The 21,728-nt window shown below is 39.3% G+C and overlaps 1 protein-coding gene across 4 annotated transcripts in view; it reads right to left on the reverse strand.

Moving 5' to 3' along the window:
• Positions 1-13,281: 13,281 nt before the first annotated feature.
• The window catches only part of TTC29 (tetratricopeptide repeat domain 29), a 214,823-nt gene continuing 206,376 nt past the window's right edge, over positions 13,282-21,728 (reverse strand). For all 4 annotated transcript variants that reach the window (XM_037897363.2, XM_043545782.1, XM_043545784.1 and 1 more), the window contains 2 exons: positions 15,483-15,558; positions 13,282-14,568 (listed from right to left, as the gene is read on the reverse strand). In XM_037897363.2, coding sequence (XP_037753291.1) covers position 14,568; positions 15,483-15,558 — 77 coding nt within the window. In that variant the 3' untranslated portion in view covers positions 13,282-14,567. The remainder of the gene's footprint in view (positions 14,569-15,482; positions 15,559-21,728) is intronic.

Here is a 21,728-nt window from a genome sequence, read left to right on the forward strand (position 1 = left end):
CATCATTAAGACTTGTCACTTAGGTGCTGGGCTACATTTGAACAAATGACCTAGATGTGAAAGATACCACAATATGCTGAGCCAGCCAGTCCTCCCTTGAACTAGCTATCTTCAACCCAGATAGCTTGAACAAGAAACACTTGGTGAATAAGTGTTATGAAAATATAGAAATTCAGTAATTATCACCAGAACATTTTGTCAAAAGTAGAAAATTAAAACAATTAACCACCATTATCTATTAACTCTTATTTTCAAAATTTCCCTTTTCTTAACCTTTTAATGAATCTAGACAATTGAAGGTGCTCAGAAATCACAATGATGAGCCCTGTACAAGAACCTAGATACATAGCCCAACATGGCTACTAGAATGTAGTGACAGGATTTTACTTAAACAGTTGGTAAAATGTGTATGTGTAAAAAGCCACAGTTAAGCAACTGGTATCCTACACGATACTCATGGATGTGTTATTTTGATTCTTACCTTACTGTCTCAGAATTGTCTCATTTTGAACACTTTGATCCACACACTATCATATTGTGGCATATTTATGTAAATGACATTTCCATTTTTTTGCAAAACACATCACTTACAATGTTTTTAATGCCAGCATAGATGTGTTTTATTTAAGGAAAACATGTCCTCATTTCAACAGCTATGCGCATGAAAGCCCCATTTTACTTGTCTTGCAGGCTGTAGTCAGAGAAGGTCAGCAAATTATAAAAGAAACAGTGCAAGAGAGGAAAGGAAAAATGTGTCACAGGTAAACAACATTCTGTTTAGATATTACACTTATAAGCAATGTGGATCAATTTATACAGCAATGGGCTATTGGAAATGCACTTTGTATTGTTCGGAATGGGCAATTATTTTTGAATTTTCTTGTTTTTACTGTGTTTTTATACTGATTTTATTAACAGTGCTTTAAAAGTCAAAAGTCTCTCTCTCTTCTACTTCCCCTTTCTCCCTTCTTTCCTGTGTCATTTGTATCATCTGCCTAATGGGCTAATTAGCCTCTTAGTTCTCCTCAGCCTATCCCCATCCATCATTTAGACACAGCTCTTCTTAATGAGGTCTACTTTAGAGTAATTCATTAGAGTTGCAGTGATCAGAGTGCTGGCTCTGTTGGTGTTGCCCAGCACTCTGTCACACTTACACTATTTGATGCTATTTTTGATGAAGTGGAAGCTGTAGTACGAAGACAGACACTAAATGCAGTCAGATTTTACACAGTGCAACTGATATTTCATTTTTGTAATAAACATTTTGCTGCTTCTCTCAGGAGTGCCTTATATTCATGAAAAGTCACTTTGTCAAAGCAACAAATAAAAGAAGTGTTTTGTCTTCATCACATTAACATTTTGAGTTTGCTCATTTATATCATAATGGCAACAAGAGTTTTACTAAACTGAAAAGTCACTCAAATCTACTGAATAAACAGTACACACAGAGAAACCCTAATCAGAATTTCCTTTCTCACATAATCAACAAACCTCACCAGGCCTGTTTATAATCATCTCTACAATCATCCAATAGCAATGAATACACCTAATTCCATTTAAATGGACAAGCATTTATTGACCCCTTGCTCACCCATATACTCCTATTTGCTGCTACAAGTGCATTTTCTCTACCACACATGCTAAACACCACTTAGTTAGGATAACTGGGCTTCTCTTCTAGCCCTAGAGACAGATCATCCAACGAACCTTGGGGACAGTTGACCCAGTTTGCAAAGTGGGTATATTTTTCATCTGTGACAAATTTAATCTTTTCTCAATATTGTTCATGTTATGTAAAGAAAAACAGAACCAATTTTCTTCAAACTGGCACTCTGAAATAGGTAAAGGAAATAAACATCTCAAAGCATGAATAAAATAAGCACCATGACAATTAACCTAGTGTAGTCTCAAAACCAGTACGTTCTGCTGTGATGAATAGATTGGGTACTGCTTTCTTTGAACCAATTAAAGAGACTAAGCCCTTGATCACATGCATAAGTGGTTTGCTGGATCGAGGCCTAAATGTGAGCAAGTAGAATGGAACAGAAATTGAGAAGTACTTTATTTTGACATAAATATCTCCCAACTTAACTGATGTACAATAATCATGTTTGGTTGGTTTTGGTGTGGCAGAACACATATTCCATGACATAAAGAGCAATATTGCCATATCGCCTAGGAAATTTGCTATAAGCAAAAAGCGGGTGTGCAACGTACCTCTGATCTCCTTTAAGTCAGATTCCTGCAACTCCAGCAGTATCACATTACCATGTCTAACAGCCAGGCTGCATAACAGAGAAACACGCTGATGCTGAAAACACTGACTGGGCAAAAAATTGCAAGTTTGTTACAGATCTTAGTACACAAAGCCATGGTGTCTTGAAATTAATACTGCCATGAGGAGTTCATTATATAACGTTGGCTCATGTGAGATATTATGACATTTTTGCTAAATAGTATTAGGGATAATCCATTACTGAACAATATTTTAGATGATTTGGATCTTGATCTTTTAACAGCACAAACATAACAGTTTGTTAAATAATGCTAATTCTTGTTATGGAGGCAATCAGTTTACTTCCAGGGAAGAAAATTATGAGGGAGCCTGTTATGAATGAAATTAGATTAAAAAGAATTAGGTGTTAGTTGAACACTGATCATGTACTTCTGAAATACAGATCTACTAACTTGGCCCACAGCCAGAGCTGCAGTAAGATCAAGGTTTCTGAAAAGCAGAATCTGGTAGGCATTTGGCTGTCCTCATGGTATGCAGAAATCAATGTCATTTTTGGCTCATACATTTTCATTTTTTCCCAGAGGACATAACGTAACTTTTAGGAACCAACTAAGTTTATACCAAAATGTAATTAGAATTAGTGCATCACGTGCTGATTTTTATTTCAGATATATCTGACATCTACAATCAGTACGTATGCAAGAAATGTGTGACTGTCACTCAGGGATATGAAAAAGCAGTTAGAAATGATAAAGTTATGATATAACAAGGCTACAGGAGTGGATAGTAAAAATTTCAGGTGAGTTTCCTATCCTGACAAATATTAGACAGCCACACATCACTTTGGTAGTAGTAGTTACTGGAGACTGTATCAATACAGTCCAAATCTTATTGGCTCAACAGTTTCAGACACTGGAAACCTGTGGAAAAATGGAGTTCTTTGGTAGGAAGGTGAATGTTTCTCATGGAACTATGACCTACCTTTGGCTAACGAAGAGTTTCAGGAAGTCACAGAACTGGCATCGCGCTTCAGAGATGGTCCTAGACTATGCAGAACATGTGATTACACATGACCCCCTTTTCGGCAAGTCACATGATGGATGATGTTGATCAGCTTCAGTAGAAGCTAAGCTTAATTAAAAGAAATGAGAGTGAGAGAGGACAGTTTGAGCAAATGAATGAGTGAAAGGGAGTGGATGAGGAGAGGGAAAGATAGAGGGAAGAGCAGAGAGGAAAGTGTGAATGGGGATAATGACAGAAGAGAAAGTGAATGAATGGAGAAGGAGAAAGAGAGCACAGGAGGAGAGTCAGTCTCAAAGTCTCATCTCTACTCCGGTTTTAGACTCGCTCTGTCTCTCAGATACATTTCAGTACCCTCCATGGCACGGTTGGGAGTCTCTAGAGGTTCTGCGTGACTAAAATAACTGTCCATTTGCACTGCACAAACAACAGCTTCCTGAGCACGTTAAAATAAAAAAGGTAAGCAGACAGTGATGCTGCAAACTAAAGAGTGGGACATTATTTGAACTAAACACGGTGTGATTTTGGAGAGTGTGAAACAAGTAGAATGACACACTTCTGAAAACTTTCCCCAGAAAATGATCAGTGAAAAAAACAGTCAAGATCATTGAGATTACTTCTGAAGAAATCTGTGGCTGTCACTCAGGGATATGAAAAAGCAGTTAGAAATGATAAAGTTATGATATAAAAACTGAACTATGGAAGAGACTTCATCACCAGGCACAATAATTTTTGTTGTATATTTGTTTTTCATACAAACTGAAAACAATGCATATATACAAATACAAAATTGTACTGAATACAAATAATAGAAACTAGTTGTGTAAAGACATCATATGCAGTGTTGGCAAGTTTCACAATTTTATTGCAAGTCTCGCAATATTTGGGGCTGTTCTTAAAGTCCTAGCTTCTGAAGTCAAGAGGTTACATGAAAATCTCAGCTGACATTTAAAAAGTAAGTTTTTAGTTCGTACGGGTGCAGAAAAAAAGCTTTAAAATGTGACCTAAGTGCACCATAGAGGCTTAGAAACTAGAAGGGGAAAAACAAAGACCCAATATTTATTAGTTAAAATGTCATTTTTTTTAGAAAAAACTCATGATTTTGGGGGCCTGAAATGATTTTTGAACACTTTGGGTGGCATTACTGTATATGGCGAATAAGTTAAAAGCACTTACAGGGCTATATCCACCATAAGTTCCCGTTGAGCCATTCTGGGAGTAGAAAAGAGACTTAAAGCTGCCCTACTTGCGGGGGGGTGGGGGGGAAAGGCTGATGATTTACCCAGGATGATGGAATTCTCGGACATCACAGAGTTGCAATAGGTGGCTCTATGCCACCTCTGCAGGATGCAGTGAGCTGGCTCTGGAAATCTCCAGCTGGTGTATTTTGCCCTGAGGCTGCTCTGAACTATGATCGGGACAGGGCTGGTATGGAAATAACCCCGTGAGTGGGCAACTGGAAATATCTTCTTTACAACTTTTCCTATCAGTAGCACCCAGAGTTCACTATGTACACCAAAGGATGCAGGCCTAGGTTTTATATACTCTTTCAGTTGAAGACCACTATATATTTCCAGTATCTTTTTTTATTAAAAAATAGTTAACTTCACTCTCACTCACAGTCCTGAAGATATTTCACTCGTGTCTGATATTGGGAAATGTACAACAGGGGACTGCAGTACTGAATCAGAGCATATGATGGTGAGATTAAGCCCAACAGATTTCAAAGGAAGTTGTATTGTTGTGCTGATGGAATCTACACAAGAACAGCCAGTGATGTGGTTGAAGCAGATCTGGGTGAATAAGGAAAAAACATTCCTGTGAATAGGAATTCATATTTTTAAACTAACCAGTGTAAGCTACACTCAGAGCTGTTTTGTGTTGGCTTTCCATAAACATTTGAGCCATCCAATTTACTGGCATACATGCTCACAGAATGTGAATTTCAAAGCAGATTTCAGCATTTGCACTTACCCAATCAGGAAACAAACAACGTGTGACTTATCTGACCAATCACAACCAGAAACACAGCTCAAATGATTATTTTCAGGATTTTTATTTTTGTACAGCAATAGAAGCACCAGTCAGTGATCGGGACCCCACACTATCAGGCATGGTACACACATTTAACCAAAAAGGTGATCCCTGTACAAAGAGTTTACAATCTACGATCATTGCTCCAAATTTAGAATATTTTCAATCAATCCAAATAATAAAACAGTTAAAAAAGATATTCAACAAATGCATTAAGACAACAAATACATTCATGGAAATGATGCTCTGTTTGCAGATAGTCCATGAGCGGAAAAAGAGACAAATCACTGAATAAACTGCTCATTGTGAATTGTTTGTTTAGCTCCAGGTAGATGCTATCATGATTTTTTCTGTATGGTGTCACTCCATGCTCTGACTTTTATTCACCCTTCTCCCAATCCTCCTCAATAAACCACAAATTAATGTGTCAGCAGATTTGAAGTCTTATTCAAATTCAGGTTTCATATTATGGCGCAGGAGAGACTCCCTTCAAGTTATCAGCAATACTTATTATTTGGCTGGAGTGGTAGCTACTGAGTCATGTGAGACAATTTGTGTCTCGATTGACAATGTTGCTTCTACAGCATTCCACAAGCTTTGGGGTTGGGTCTCATGCACAGCAGTTTAAAGAACTACCCATAGGCTGGCCTACAATTATAATTTTAAGAAAGCACGTGCCTTCTGATTGCTATTATGGAATGCCATACAATCCACATATAAACACTTGAACTTTATAAGTTACCATGAAGGTGCTCCTTGATATGTGCATGTAACTTTTATTATAAATGGGAATTATGTCTGAACATGGACACCTCTCTTAGAGTGCTCCAAGAACTTTAATGTAACAGGAAGGATTAGAAATGCTTACCTTGACCTCAAGCAGTTCTCCAGCCACCTCCAACACATGTATGACAAAGTTTGAATGCACTCGTGATATTGCTCTCCCACAGGGGAGTATGGGAGATGCAAAGTAAAAGCAAAGGCTCCTGATTCCTCAAAATATTCTAAAGTCACAAAGCTCCTGTGAGGAGTTCCATGTCTCGCCAGACATGAAGGCTTATTTCAAATTCAGAACATAAAAACTAAAGACATTGCTGTTGCAGAGCTTAGAATCTGGGGTTCGAAACACAGGCCATGTAACACTGATCTGCCTGTATTACAAACATGGAATATTATTCTGTTGTAATTGTTATTGTGTACCTTTCGTAAGTCTGCAGGTGCAAATTGAGAGGCCAGTGCCTGTCTATGTAGATGGGCTGGGTGCTGGGGTAGAATCGTCCCCTTCGCAGAACATAGCACCCTGTGGGGTAACCTCTGATCTAGATGTACATAATGTGAAATAAATGAGATTAAAATAACTGCCGAGCCCATTACCCTGTGAAAACCTGGGACCCTGGCCATGCAGCCTTCATTCACGCTGGTGAGTATATATGCTATAGTCCAAATGACTTCAGCAAAGCTACTCAAGTTAGTGCTCACCAGCATGGATAGTTAGACCTTGCACCACTAGTTAGGTGTCCACTCAGGCTTTGTCAGAATTGGGGAGTGTGGAAGACCAGGGGTAGTTGTGTGTCCGCCCCTGAAGAAATCCTGATACCAGCTCCATGTTGTTTAACCAAAGGGTCTATGAGCTCAATTGTCCCAGCTTGTCTCAGCTGTTGAGGTAAAGCACAAAGAAGGAGGGGTCTTTAAGATACTCAGGTCCTGAACCATAAAGAACTTTATAGTTTGTAACAAACACCACAACTCTGACCTAGAAAGTGCATGACAACATTTCCTGATAGACACAGGATAAGGGAGGCCTTTTGGAGGTTTATTCCCTGCAACCAATCAAGCTCCGGGAAGCTGAAGGAATGCACTTACAAAATAAAACTGTAGAAAATGGTCAGAGTGCCCTTCATCGTTCAGAGAAGATGGAAATCACACAATGCTGGGAGACATCTCTAGAGGCCCTTGTGTGAGCTAATCAAATTCTAAGAAACTTCATATTTTTAAAAAATTGCATCTATAATGAAATAAGAACAATATTCAGCTTTGGTGAATCAGACAGGCCACTACACAGAGGCTGGAGAGACTCATTACAAATAACATGGGGGAATTGGATGGTTTAGAGGATTACTTAGCTGTGTGGACTGATGCCACATGAGACAGAACTTTACATTTCTAGGGGACTGATCCAGCAACGTACTGAATGACACTTGTAAGGTGTTACACACCCTCAACTCTCATTTACTTCAGGACCAGGTTTTATGTCAGTAGTTCAGATCTGATGTAGGGCAGCCGTGCCTCAAAACTGCTACAATCTGACAGTTGTTTGCCATTTCTGTGAAATGAACTGACAACGCCACTCTTGACCCTAGTGAACAGACTCCCACAACACTCAAATACTTAATAAATAGTTAGCAGTCTAGGCAGAAGGTCAGGGACTTTATCTGGACACTTAACTACCCTCTCACCTGTGGAGACTAACCCCTCCAGGCTAGGATTGAGGCACATGGGAGTAGAATCTTGTATTTTCACTACCCATGAAGTAGGAAGCAATGGAAAACAATTATGGGATTAAATGGTAGATTTTCAGCTAAAGGCACACCAGTGCCCTGTCTCCTCCCTTCCCCCAACCCAATGATATCTGTATCTCCATTGAACCTTGTCCCTTTTAAAAGTTCATTTGGCGAGAAGTCTTTCTTGCCTTGTATATTGTAATATTGAAACTGAATATTACAAATATAAAGAAAGAAATTAATCTTTTAATTACTAAATTCCTATGAAATCTCTTTTACAATCACGAATGTAGTCTCCTTGACACCCAGTGTTCTGGATATCACTCTGCAGCAGTACGGTGATGTCAACCAAAGACTTAAACACGAAGACCTTCCTCAAAAATGTTATTTCATTTTCAGACACAACACAAACCTTTCAGTTGATCTATCTATCGATAGGCCAAAACATGTACATATAAAGATACATTAGCAAAACAGATGCAGATTTGCAAATATATTTTATATCCTCATTCTCTTGTTTGTGTTAGGAGTCTTTAGAAATGCTTAAACAGATTTCATGACCAGGTATAGTCTTTAATGATTCTAAGTTGTGGTAGGCTGATGAATTTTGACCTTGGAGTGTACTGGTATGAGTCTTACCTGACAAATAGCATTGACTGTGACTATAAACCTATGCTTTGCATTTTATTTACAAATAAGATAATATTGTGTCTTCCATTTGCTTCCTAGCAGTAACATAAAAAGTGATATTAACCACCATCTAATCTATCTATCCCTAGATAATTATATATAGTATTTCTACCACTACATTTATAGCGGACTACATTGAGATGAATGGATTCCTTCCAGAACAGAATGACCTTTCAGTGACTCAGACAGTATTTTTCAAAATGGCTTTACAAGTAAGTGGTGAAATATTGTATATATCTTAATCTAGAGGATACAACCTATTAACTTACAGTACATTTTATTTTTTTAAATGAGAAACAGAATGATTTCAAACACACACATTTTCTTCCTAGTCATGAACTATTGTTATTTAATGTAAGATGCCATCTGTTTGATCCACAAAAATTTTATTTAAAAACTTATTCAATGAAGTGGAGTCATTGCCAGGTCTTACATTATGTAACAAAACTTGCTTTTAAAGACAAAAATTTTACCATTTCAAAAAAAATGATTTGCTGCAATATTTTTGGCTAGCCTTGTTTTTGAAACTACTTTGCACAGCTAGAAGCTATGGGCCAAACTCAGCTCTGATGTACGCAAAGTAAATTCCACTCACGTCAACTATTATTATATATTCTTGTATAAGCTGCAGTGTCTTTACAATGTGTACTTTGATTGTCCTCAGTTTTATTTCCTGATCTTGATGTTTAGGGGACTGTGGATTAGAGACGTTCTGAAAGAGCTATGATTTTATCAAATCTCATATCATAATTATGCCCACATCTGGTCAATGCTTGGATGGGAGATCATCAAAGAAAATCCTGATGCTGAAGGAGTTGGTAATTCAGTAGGTGGCACTATCCTTCCAAACTGTACTGAACCAATGCTCCAGCAGAGTGACAGTGGGAACTGTGTTTTTAGACGTGTCATTTTTATATGAGACTTTAAACTGAGTCCTGACCATTATCTATAGACATCAGATACCTCATAGTACTGTTTGCAAGAGTAGGGATGTTCATCACAGAATCCTGTCCAAATTCCAGTGTAGGGAACTACATTCTGCTTCCTCTGTTTATTTGACCTGGAAAACTGAAATTTCATTTCCCCTATTAAAAAAAATCTGTGAATTGTTGCTGGAGTGGGATGGTGGTTGCACTCTACCATAGAGGTGGTTGAATTAGACTGTTGGGTTAATTTTTCTCTGTAAATATGACATCCTACAATGCCTTGATTCTTTTGAAAATCATTACATATATAATATCATATATATCTATGATAATACAATTCATTATTTTCATTCAAAGCTATGTGGGTAAAAAGCATTGGCAAAAATGTGTTAAAGTTATTTTCTTATATTTTGAATGTGTGCTCATTTTGTTACAAACACCTATAAAAAGTGACATCTAGTAACTAGTGTAGATTGACAAAAAGTAATGATGCTTATGAATGCTAATTAGCATATTTGCATGTTAAAGTTTGGGAGACAGAAATAAATCACATTCAATTACAAGAGCAAAGTATATCATGTTTTATAATCCTTAACATTTCTGGGAGCTACCACGTAAAAAGTCAGTGTCTGTCTGGTATACTCTTGATAGTCTATTTTTCTAAAGCATGAGTAGGTTTTTTCAACAAAAAAGGACAAATTAAAATGCTCCACTTCTTAGGATAAGTTTTTGTTAACAGCAGAATCAGATATTTGGAAATAGTGCTTTCCATTGCTCCCTTACTTACAAAGTGCAGAGGTTGAGAGACCTATATAAAAGTTTTCAAATTAAACTAAAGTGATTTTCACCTATTATCTATAAAATATGTATCTTGCTTTTCTGATATTTTCAGTGTCACATTAATAATATTTATATTGAAATATAAGGGGTGAACTCTGTGGAAACCAGTTCACTTTAGCCTCAAAGGACAACAGTATTATTATTTAGCATTTAATTTATAGTTCTGTGGGTTTTTTTAACCATTTATTAGAGAGATATATGAGACTGTATGCATATATTTATGTAGGAACAGCCCTATAAAACGTCTCAGACCTCTGAAGTGTATTCTTCTCAGACCTTCAAAATGTATTCAAGTTTTAAAATGAACATTGCTGTAACAATCTTTATGCTTACAGTAAAGATTTCTGGTTAAAAAAATAAAATGTGTGTGTGACGTTGCACTCCATATGTTTTATGGAAATATGCTTATGAGTGTGAATATGATGTTGTGATGGGTTGGATCACAGAAACCCCCTGGGGCCTGCCAACTGATGTGCCAAGACTACTTCTGCCCTTGTTTTCCCTACCCTCCCAGCTCGGGACTTCAGTGCCCTGCCTGGTTTGAGCCAGACCCGCTAGCCTGCTGCAAACCCAGACCCAGGTCTGAACCACGTCCCCTAACAGCTGTAGGCTTAAACTGAAAGCAGCTTAAGAAGTGTTCCTGTCTTTAACACTCAGATGCCCAACTCCCAATGGGGTCCAAACCCAAAATAAATCCGTTTTACCTTGTATAAAGCTTACACAGGGTAATCTAATAAATTGTTCGCCCTCTATAACACTGATAGAGAGTATGCACAGCTGTTTGCCCCCCCCCCCCCGGTATTAATACATACTCTGGGTTAATTAATAAGTAAAAAGTGATTTTATTAAATACAGAAAGTAGGATTTAAGTGGTTCCAAGTAGTAACAGACAGAACAAAGTGAAATACCAAGCAAAATAAAATAGAACACACAAGTCTGTGTCTAAGAAAACTGAATACAGATAAAACCTCACCCTCAGAGGAATTCCAGTAAGCTTCCTTTTACAGACTAGTCTCCTTCTAGTCTGGGTCCAGCAATCACTGGTAAACTGTAGTTACTTCCTTTGTTCCAGTTTCTTTCAGGTATCCCTGGGGGTGGAGAGGCTCTCCTTTTAGCCAGCTGAAGACAAAATGGAGGAGTCTCCCATAGGCTTAAATAGACTCTCTCTTGTGGGTGGAGACCCCCTCCTCTCTCCTATGCAAAGTCCAGCTTCAAGATGGAGTTTTGGAGTCACATGGGCAAGTCACATGTCCATGCATGACTCAGAACTTACAGGAAGCAGCCATGGCTCACATGCTAGCTTGAACGTCCTCATGTAGACTTCTTATGTGGATTGGAGCCTTCCAAGATCCATTCTCCATTAATTGCATATTGATTGGGTATTTAACTTGCACATTCCTTTCTCAAGAAGCTGACCAAATGCTTTACTAAGGCTACTTAAAATCAAGCAAGTACACAGCCAATATTCATAACTTCGAATACAAAAATGATACATACATAAAAATAGGATGAATAGATTCAGTAGATCATAACCTTTACACAGATATGTTACATGGCATATGTAGCATAAAACATATTCCACTTATGTCACATATATATATTCATAAGCATATTTCCATAGAGCCTTATGGGGGGCACCGTCACAGATGTAACTGGAATATGCTTTATGCAAAAGGTCTATTGTAAGGTATCATTACAAAGGTTATAACCTACTGAATATATTCCTCCTATTTGTACGTATGTCTTATTCTTGTATCTGAAGCTAGAAATATGAAGTATAACTCCGAGGTCCTACTGTAATTATACAAAGTGTGGGCCATTAATGATGGTTTAGAATCTTCATGGCTCCCATTGACTAGGACAACTGGTTGTAGATGTCTCTGTTTACTTGTAAGCCTTCCTGTGTTCATGTGAGCCAGCCCAGGAAGAATGGAGGCTGGGGTCTCACAGGACATGTGAACATGTCACCTGATACCGGAATCCATCTTAAACCTGGTACGTTTCCATTTAGAAGGAGAGGTGGGGACCCAGAGAGACAAAAGATTCCCGCCTTGTGCCAAAGCTATAAAAGGGGGTGGAACAGAACAAAGGAGGCCCAGACATGAGAAAACCCCTAGTTTCCACCTAAGATGTCTGCTGAAACTAACAAGGCAGGGAAAATGGGCTCAGAGGTAATCTCAGCATGTCAGGTGGCAGTCCCAAGGGGGTCTCTGTGACCGAACTCGTCACACTGTGTCAGATGTATTGTATGTGTGTTGCATATATGCATCCTGATCAAAAATGTGCAGATGGAGTTAGAAATGTTGTATGTTTTGCATAGCCTTAATAGAACAAATCCTATTATCAGATGTTCTTAACCAGTTACACAGATTGCAGCCCTGAAGAGAATGAGTGGACAGGGTTATTGTTATGGCTAAGGCTCTCACTTTCACAGGACTGTGATAAAAACTGACCAAAGGACCTAATGGAGCCTCCTTCAGACTCTGAACCTGGGAGGCTTTGTTGTTAAAGAAAAAAAATCGCAATTATTTGGACTCATAAACCTTTGTTTATTTAGATCTGAAAGAACTGGTTTTCTGAGATATGAGATATCACAGAATATCAGGGTTGGAAGGGACCTCAGGTCATCTAGTCCAACTCCCTGCTCAAAGCAGGACCAAGTCCCAGCTAAATCATCCCAGCCAGGGCTTTGTTAAGCCTAATCTTAAAAACCTCTAAGGAAGGAGATTCTACCACCTCCCTAGGTAATCCATTCCAGTGCTTCATCATCTTCCTAGTGAAAAAGGTTTTCCTAATATCCAACATAAACCTCCCCCACTGCAACTTGAGACCATTACTCCTTGTTCTGTCATCTGCTACCACTGAGAACAGTCTAGATCCAACCTCTTTGGAATCCCCTTTCAGGTAGTTGAAAGCAGCTATCAAATCCCCCCTCATTCTTCTCTTTTGCAGACTAAATAATTCCAGTTCCCACAGCCTCTCCTCATAAGTCATGTGCTCCAGCCCCCTAATAATTTTTGTTGCCCTCCGCTGGACTCTTTCCAATTTTTCCACATCCTTCTTGTAGTGTGGGGCCCAAAACTGGACACAGTAGTCCAGATGAGGCCTCACCAATGCTGAATAGAGGGAAATGATCACGTCCCTCGATCTGATATATGGTAGACTGCATCAATTTTTCCAAATAAAACTCAAAGGGTCCCCAACAGTCTACTTTTACTACATTTCTCAGAAGGACAACCTCAATCTTTTATCCTCCTAGCTTCTATACAGGTCAAGGGTTACAGCAGCCCTGAAAATGGCCTATTGAAGTTTGCCTGCTAAGGATCATGAGGGGAATCTCCTGACAAGAAGAATTTGACCAACTCAAACTAGAATAAAATTCTCCAAGCAGACTTCACTGTACTAAAAGAATCAGAGTTTTAGATTATTAGTGGGTTATTAGCTAAAATCAGTCTCCATTGATTTTAGTTTGTTTGATTACAAGAACAAGCACAAGGTGCACTTTTAAAAGGTGTCTTGTGTAGCTTTAAACATGTCAAATACAGATTTTTAATACGACAAAAAATTTCCATGTTAAATATACCTGTTTCACTGTTACATTGGGTTATTGTTTTACTAGGAACGGTAAACAGCATTTCAAATGCTTTGTTCATACAGGGCTTTCAAGAGAGTTCAATAGTTATGCTTAAACAAACCTAGTTGTGGCTGAAGCTGGTTCGGACCAAACTGTATTATAACCTAGATCTAAACCATGCTATAGTGCACCAACCAGGCTGGATCTTTTCTAACCATGTTAAAACCCATTTGAGTCACAGCTGTTAAGCACTTTTGTTAAACTCAACTGAAGGCCCTGTGTAAAAGGGGTCAAAATTTAAGTGTACTGTCACAGAAATGGACAAAATGCTAGATTTTGATGTAAAATTAGCATATATGTTTAGAGCCTGATCTCGCTCAGCATCCTCAACTCCCACTCCCATTGACTTCAATGGGAGTTAAGAGTGCTCAGCACCTCACAGGAGGTACACTGTAGGATAGATTATGTAATAGGTAAATATATTGGTTTTTCTTTATAATGCTACCATTCCTTTTGTATTTTATTTCAACATGCAGGATAGTTAAGATAAAAACCTTTGTGACACATATTGAACCTGACACCAGTCATACAAGGACCTAACGTTCCTGGGCGCTTGCACAGCAACTCTGTGCTCCTTTTAAAATTACAAACTGAAACGCAAACATTTTTCTGCATGTTTTCTAACAAGGATCTTCTTGACTTCATCAAAAGGGTTCAGAGCTTTTTCTCTCAGTGAACTGGAATTCTCTGTAATTAAAAATATCAAATTATATTACTGTAAGTTTCATGTAGTGTAAGTTTGGGATTTTTCTTTCCAGACTCAGCAGCTTGTTAATAGATTTGTTTGTGCCTCAGAGGTTTCTATCCCTGAAGTGAAAGGAGATTAACTGATCAGCAATCAAAAATTGGTTGGATGCTAACAGCAAAAAAGTCTGAATTTATGTCTTTGTCAGTTTTATGAGAAGAAAAAATATTGTATTTGGACAGAGCAAAACAAAAAAGACATCCAAACAGCTTGTGGAAAGTCAGAGTAAACTGTTCCCTTTGACATCACTGTGAATTTTGTGAGAGCAAGCACAGCAAATATGGGCCTGTTGACTGATGCTTTGCAGTTATTTTAAGAAAAGGAAAAATACCAGCTTCCCAAGAATTACCGGAAAAGATATGATAATCTTTGCAAGAATTAAAGTAAGGAATACTATTTTTAGCAATGCACTAACAACAACAAGTAACAGATACTTCAGTTAGCAAAATATAAAGTAAAGTAAATAAAATATATTTGATTATGTTGCTGGAAAGTTAGGAAAAATACTAAAAATAAGATATGTCTGTCTGTGAAAAAAAGGAAACAATATAAATGAAACTGCAAACAAGTTGCATATAAAAGTGTCAAGCTATAAGCAAATAACAGAACTAGACAGTATCAAAATCAGACTATCACTAGCTGCAAGGCATTCTCCAGATTGGGGTAACCTATGCCTTTCTGTTACGTTCTGAATAACAATTGCTTAATAAACTCAATCAAGCTGAGTTATCTTAGGTCTCTTTAATTATTAACTAAATTCAAACCCATAAAATATACTTCTTATTATCAATTCTTATCAATTGACTATTATTAGGTAACAGGTCTATAGAGTTTAGAATGGGGGCAAATACTATACCAGAGAGGTTCTTGAACTGGGGTCTGCAGAAATAGTTCATTGGTCTCCAGAATACCACTTGTGTCTTTAGCAAGCTCTGTTAAGAAAAATGTGAATTAATGCTTTAAACATATGACTCACATAGTAGCATTTAAGCAAATCTGAAGGCTTCTGTGAACATCCTACAGTACAGTATATAGTAATAGGGGATAGAAATTCTTAGATTGTAACAAGATGGCATGCACATCACTACATGGAATACAGGAAATGCAGAACTAAATTTTTTTCCAAACCAAAGACATTAATGCACCATCTCCTTAGCATTATAATCATGACGTTTAGAAAAATCATTGAGTCCCATCTCCACATCAGTGCCAGGTTTGGAATTGACTGAAATCAGACAGAACAGCACCTCTGACTCAATAAAAAGAAACTTTCAACATATACACTTTTGCTCACTCTCTCTTCATATTAATACTGTATCCATATCTGTATGCAACTAAAATGGACATAACTAAATTTATGAAAAATTTTATACTATTAAACCAAACCAGATTGAGCCCCACTTTGCGCCAAGGCTGCATGTCTATTTTAGGAGGTTTGTCCAGTATTATTGAAACAATTTAGTTATTCCAGTTAAAACATTCTCAGATAGACCAGGCCTAAGTTATCAGCTCAGATTCTTTCAGCAGCAGGCTGGGAATAAGTAAGCCTAAGGGAATTCTAACTGGGTATAAGGGAGTCTAACTTCACTGCCTTACACATGTAACCCTTCTGCCCATCAGAGTTGGCAGCAACAAGGGCTCGGTTCAGTATGTAGGGGTTCCATTCCAATAACACAATGCAAAACCGGCTCGAGCCCCCACCCAGTGACCTGGGACATATATACACCACCCCTGCTGGGCGCCTCTAAGAGGCATTACTTCCCCTCTCGCAAGCACAGAATCTGAGTGTAGCAAAAGCCTTTTAATAACAGAGAGAAACAATGTGGCATTATGTTGGGGAAACACCACCAACAGGATTCATAACACAACCTATGAGCCAAAACCCACCCCAAGTAAATTGGGCCATGTCCTTTCCCTTTGGTTCTTGAGTCCAGCAACCCAAAAGTCACCCAAAGTCCCAAAAGTCCAACAACCCAAAAGTCTCTGTCCCTGGTCAGTGCAGCCCTAGAGTTCAAAAGTTTATCTGCAGAGTTTTACCTCCCAACCTGGGTGGAAATGGCGGGGGGGGGGGGAGGGGGGGTTAAGGGGCACCTTACGTGGTCTGAAGCCGACTGCCCAACCTGTCCGTGGAGCTCCTCTCCGCTCTGCTCCACCAGCCATCCCACGAATTGCTCTGCTCTGCCAGCCACTCCGCTCCTCCAGCCATCCCACAAACTGCTCTGCAATATATCTTCAGCCCCCCCCTGCTACTTAACACAACACTCAGTGATTTCAGCTCTTAGTAATTTTAGCTCTTTAGTGATTTCAGCTTGTAGTAGGGGAGCCTCAGTGCTGGTACACCATTGGCCCAAAGTGAATTCAGCTCAGTAGCCTGTAACTAGACTTGTAGTGAAATCAAAACTAGCTCTGACATTCCACCAGGGAGAGAGGAGAAGGTGCAATTGGCATGTAAGGCCCTCATCAAGGACCCATACCACCAAGTATTACCTTTCCCCAGCCTCTCTCAATTCACTGGGTTTTGGAACCCATGACCCTTGCCTAGCAAGTGCTGCTTAGTTGATGGTGAATCCCTCCATCATTAAAAAAAGGCCAAGTACAGTTCCACTGTCCTTGATTCACATAATCAGGATAATAACAGTTTATTCTTCCTGCCCCAATAACAGAGAAACTGGGGCTCCTTCAGCAGCCAAAGTGACCATCTAGGCAGGGGGGTGTGCCTATGCAAATGAGATCAGCCCCTGAAGTTCTTTTCCATAACCCACAACTCGCCACCAGATGTCAGGATAGAGCTCATCCTGACTCTGCTTACATATTTAATAATTTTATTAAGATGATGTTGAAGTAAAAAGAAAACGGTACAGAGTTTAAGCATAGAAGTTTCTGGTTATCAGGGAATAAGGTACAGATTATCGAGGGGTGCGAAATTTGGTTTAGGAACGGGTGGCGTAAGGAATACATAATCTGCAATCTCCCCAATTGGGGATAAAAGTTTAACGGGTCAAAGTACAGACACTGAAATATGGGGGTATGTTGTTCATATAATGGCTATGTTCAGGTGTGGAGTATAATGAGCGGATACGATGATGAGGATGGATTTACCCTCATTTGGTGGGATTTAATGTTCAGTGAGTTTATGGGTCCAGTTCATATGGTCCAATGGAAAAAGTCCCTCAGTCCCTTTCCCATAGTTGATGCATGATATTGTACCGGCTCACACCTCCTGGTACTGTCGGTGGCCGGTGATGTGTTCGATGTAGATGTCCCTGGACCATCAGATGGTGTCTGAGACCATGAGACCCAGGGCTCAGATGATCAGGGCATCCATCTGCACCTCGTAGCCCTTTGCTCTCAGGGTGTCGGCCAGGGGGGCGTATTTTTCCAGCTTACGAGCTTGGGCTTCGTGGAAGGCCGGGGTTCTGTTCTCAAAGGAGACTGTGACATCAACGAGGATGATCTTTTTCTGGGCCTCGTCGGTGACTACCACGTCAGGTCACAACTGGCTGTCAGTACCGGGGATGGCGCAGTTCACGGCGACCTCCCCCAGGCGCGGTGCGATGGCTTTCACCAGGCGGTTCTGGATGGTGTTGTGGCGCAGCTGCCAGGCTCAGGAGTGGGGCTTGCAGCTGCACAGGACGTGGGGCAGGGTCTCGTTGGAGTAGCCACACTTCCTGCAATGCTTGTCTCGGTTCCTGTGGCCGACGGCTCCGTTGAGCGGGATGCAGTTGAGCCGGGCATGGTGGATGAACCGCCAGTCAGTGAAACAGGTGAAGCCGCCCCCGGCGAGGAAGTGGTTGCTCGCATCCCACTTGCTGGTCAGTTCAAAGGGTTTACCCTGGTCCCGTTTACGCTTCAGGGTTTCCATGTACAGTGAGTGGATGGCTGCCTTCAGGGTCCTCTCCAGCATGCCCCTGGCACTCGGGGTGACGATGGTGTTGTCGTCGGACCTGATCTGCGGCACCAGGACTCCCAGCTCCTGGAGCTCCTTGCACCACTCCCCGCGGCAGCCTATGTGCTTCCCCAGATGATGCGTGGCATTGCGAGTGCGGGAATTACCTCTGAATTTGGCCTTTGAAGTCCGTATTCCCATAAGCAGCTGACAACACTGCATTGTAGGATTGAAACCAATAAAGGCCCTGATACATCACCAGGCAATGCCATTTTTATGTTGGCATAGCAGCACCACTGATTTCAGTGGAATCACAATGCCGTAAAACTAGTAACAGAGTGGTGACGTGTGTGCATGTGTATATATGTGAAAATATAGATATATAGACACACATATTTACATGTATCTATTTATCTGACATACATGGATACCTGCACAAATGGTGGAGATACCCACATGAAAAATTATGGAATTTTGTGATAAATTGCATTTTTGTACACCTTTGAAAGTTTTGCCTGCATTTGTTCACTAATCTATTTCTGCCATTCGCACATTCTAAACTTCTGAGAAGCTTCAAAATATCACCAAAAACCTCCAGAACAGCCTGTCACAAATATTTGTATTTCCCAACAGCTTAACCCTTTAAACTGGGAAATAGTCAACTCTGGACTATTAACATATTCAAGGTCTTATACTGTATTTTGTGACCCATTAGGGCTAGAAATAGGAGCTTTATATTATTGGAAAGCTAGGAATCCCACTGACATAGAGCCATTGTTTCTAGCCCTAGCTGGTTTTGAAATACTAGATATTTAAACTGTGACATTTTAAGTATGAAAAAAGCAATTTTAGATAATTTTTAGATGTTTCTAAAATTCATTAGAATTACAGCTATAACTTTCGTTTTTCTTGAAAGCCCATACAGCCTATACAGTCAGTCCCCTGTACAGATGGAGAGATAAGAAATCTGGCAGCAATAAACTTTTAAAATACCTTCTAAAAATAATTTTAAAAACAGTTTTTTCCCCTGTAAAATATGTAACATATATGGAGACACTGATGGTGGGGGTTGGCCTGAATCTTTTACTGGCACATCTATGGGGCAATTTTCTACACAACTCAGCCATGGCTTTCCCATTTGTGAACAATGAGACTCTTTCATACTCATGTCAATAAAACCATACTATCATGTGTCAAGGTTCCTTCCCCACTCTGAACTCTAGGGTACAGATGTGGGGACCTGCATGAAAATCTCCTAAGCTTACTTTTACCAGCTTAGGTTAAAACTTCCCCAAGGTACAAACTATTTTACCCTTTGTCCTTGGACTTCCGCTGCCACCACCAAACGTTTATCCGGGTTTATTTTATTAGGAAAGAGCCCGTTTGGAAATGTCTTTCCCCCCAAAAGCCTCCCAACCCTTGCACCCCACTTCCTGGGGAAGGTTTGGTAAAAATCCTCACCAATTTGCATAGGTGACCACAGACCCAAACTCTTGGATCTTAAGAACAATGAAAAAAAGCATTCAGTTCTTGAAAAGAAGAATTTTAATAGAAGTAACAATAAAAAGAATTACCTCTGTAAAATCAGGATGGTAAATACCTTACAGGGTAGTTAGATTCAAAACATAGAGAATCCCCCTAGGCAAAACCTTAAGTTACAAAAAGACACACAGACAGGAATATCCATTCTATTCAGCACAGCTTATTTTCTCAGCCATTTAAAGAAACCATAATCTAACGCATATCTAGCTAGATTACTTACTAAGTTCTAAGACTCCATTCCTGTTCTGTCCCCGGCAAAAGCATCACACAAACAGACAGAGAAAGATTTGTTTTCTCCCTCCCCCCCAGCTTTTGAAAGTATCTTGTCTCCTCATTGGTCATTTTGGTCAGGTGCCAGCGAGGTTATCCTAGCTTCTTAACCCTTTACAGGTGAAAGGATTTTTCCTCTGGCCAGGAGGGATTTTAAAGGTGTTTACCCTTCCCTTTATATTTATGACATCATGCATTCTCTATCAGTCATTGTGTGAGTGTATAAATATGGACAGATAGATATACAGATGGACAGACATGTATTTGTGTGTATGTGCATATATAATATATATAAGGCCCTTTGTTTTCAGATTTTACTGATTTTTACCTAAAATTTCCTGGGTTTTACAAAAGCTATCATTTGGTTTTTTTAAATCTATTTTCACCTAATTTTGGACTACTTAAGTACCTGAAAATACTGATTATGTGAAGCAAATCCAATCCATTACATGAGGTAGATGTGTTTACGTTAACAGTAAATTAGTCCAAGTGTATATGCAAGGCTGTCTGTTAAAGTAAGTCAATGCGTTGGAAGATACACACATGTGCATGGATGTCAGTATGTGTATGTCAGTATTTGAGCCCTAAAAAAGGAAATGTGCAGAACTCCCTGGATCAGATTTCCCATTCCGGAAGGAGCAATGGCGTCTTGGTAACCTGTTGCTTTTTTTGGTCCTTCCATCCCCCAATATTAAGCCCACTATTTACCCAGAAAACTGTGAAGTTAATGTTTGCACTGATTTTCATCCATTTTTAAAGTTTGTAATAAGCCCAATCAATTTCCAGGAAATTGTAAACAAAATAAAAAACTGGAAAAGAGGGGCCTTCCCTTGCATGTAAAATAAGATGTTTCTGATGTATTATAATTGCTTCTTTACTGGCAATTGTAATTACTGGGAGAAATTTTCAGAGCATCTAAGCTCTCGACAGCTCCCTTTGTCCTCAATGGCAGCTGCTAAGTGCTGAACACTTTTGAGAAATTTAGCTACTTCATTGTGTGTCGAAATGGGAACTAAGCTCTTTTGAAAATATGGCTCATTATTTGTCTGGCACCATTAGTGTGCATGGAATTTTACAGACACAGCATGAAATTCTGGCCCCATTGAAGTCAATGGTAAAACTCCAGTTGACTTCAGTGAGAACAAGAGTTCACCCAAACTCCATGCACTCAGAAGTTTTTAATAAAAATGAAATGTATAACATCTGTTTTTTAGACTGTACACTCTGCAGGGCAGGAAAGTTGGCACTTAATGATAACTAACTAAGAAAAAAATGAGAACTCTCAACAGCCCTATTGTCTGATGCAGAAATCCTCCCCACAAAAAAGAAGAAAAGACATTTTGAGGGACAGGAGAGGGAGGAGGACTGCTATTTAAAACAAATTTTATGCAAATGTTTTTATTT

This window comes from Chelonia mydas, chromosome 4 (genome assembly GCF_015237465.2).
Source record: "Chelonia mydas isolate rCheMyd1 chromosome 4, rCheMyd1.pri.v2, whole genome shotgun sequence".
In the NCBI taxonomy this organism is placed as follows: Eukaryota; Metazoa; Chordata; order Testudines; family Cheloniidae; genus Chelonia; species Chelonia mydas.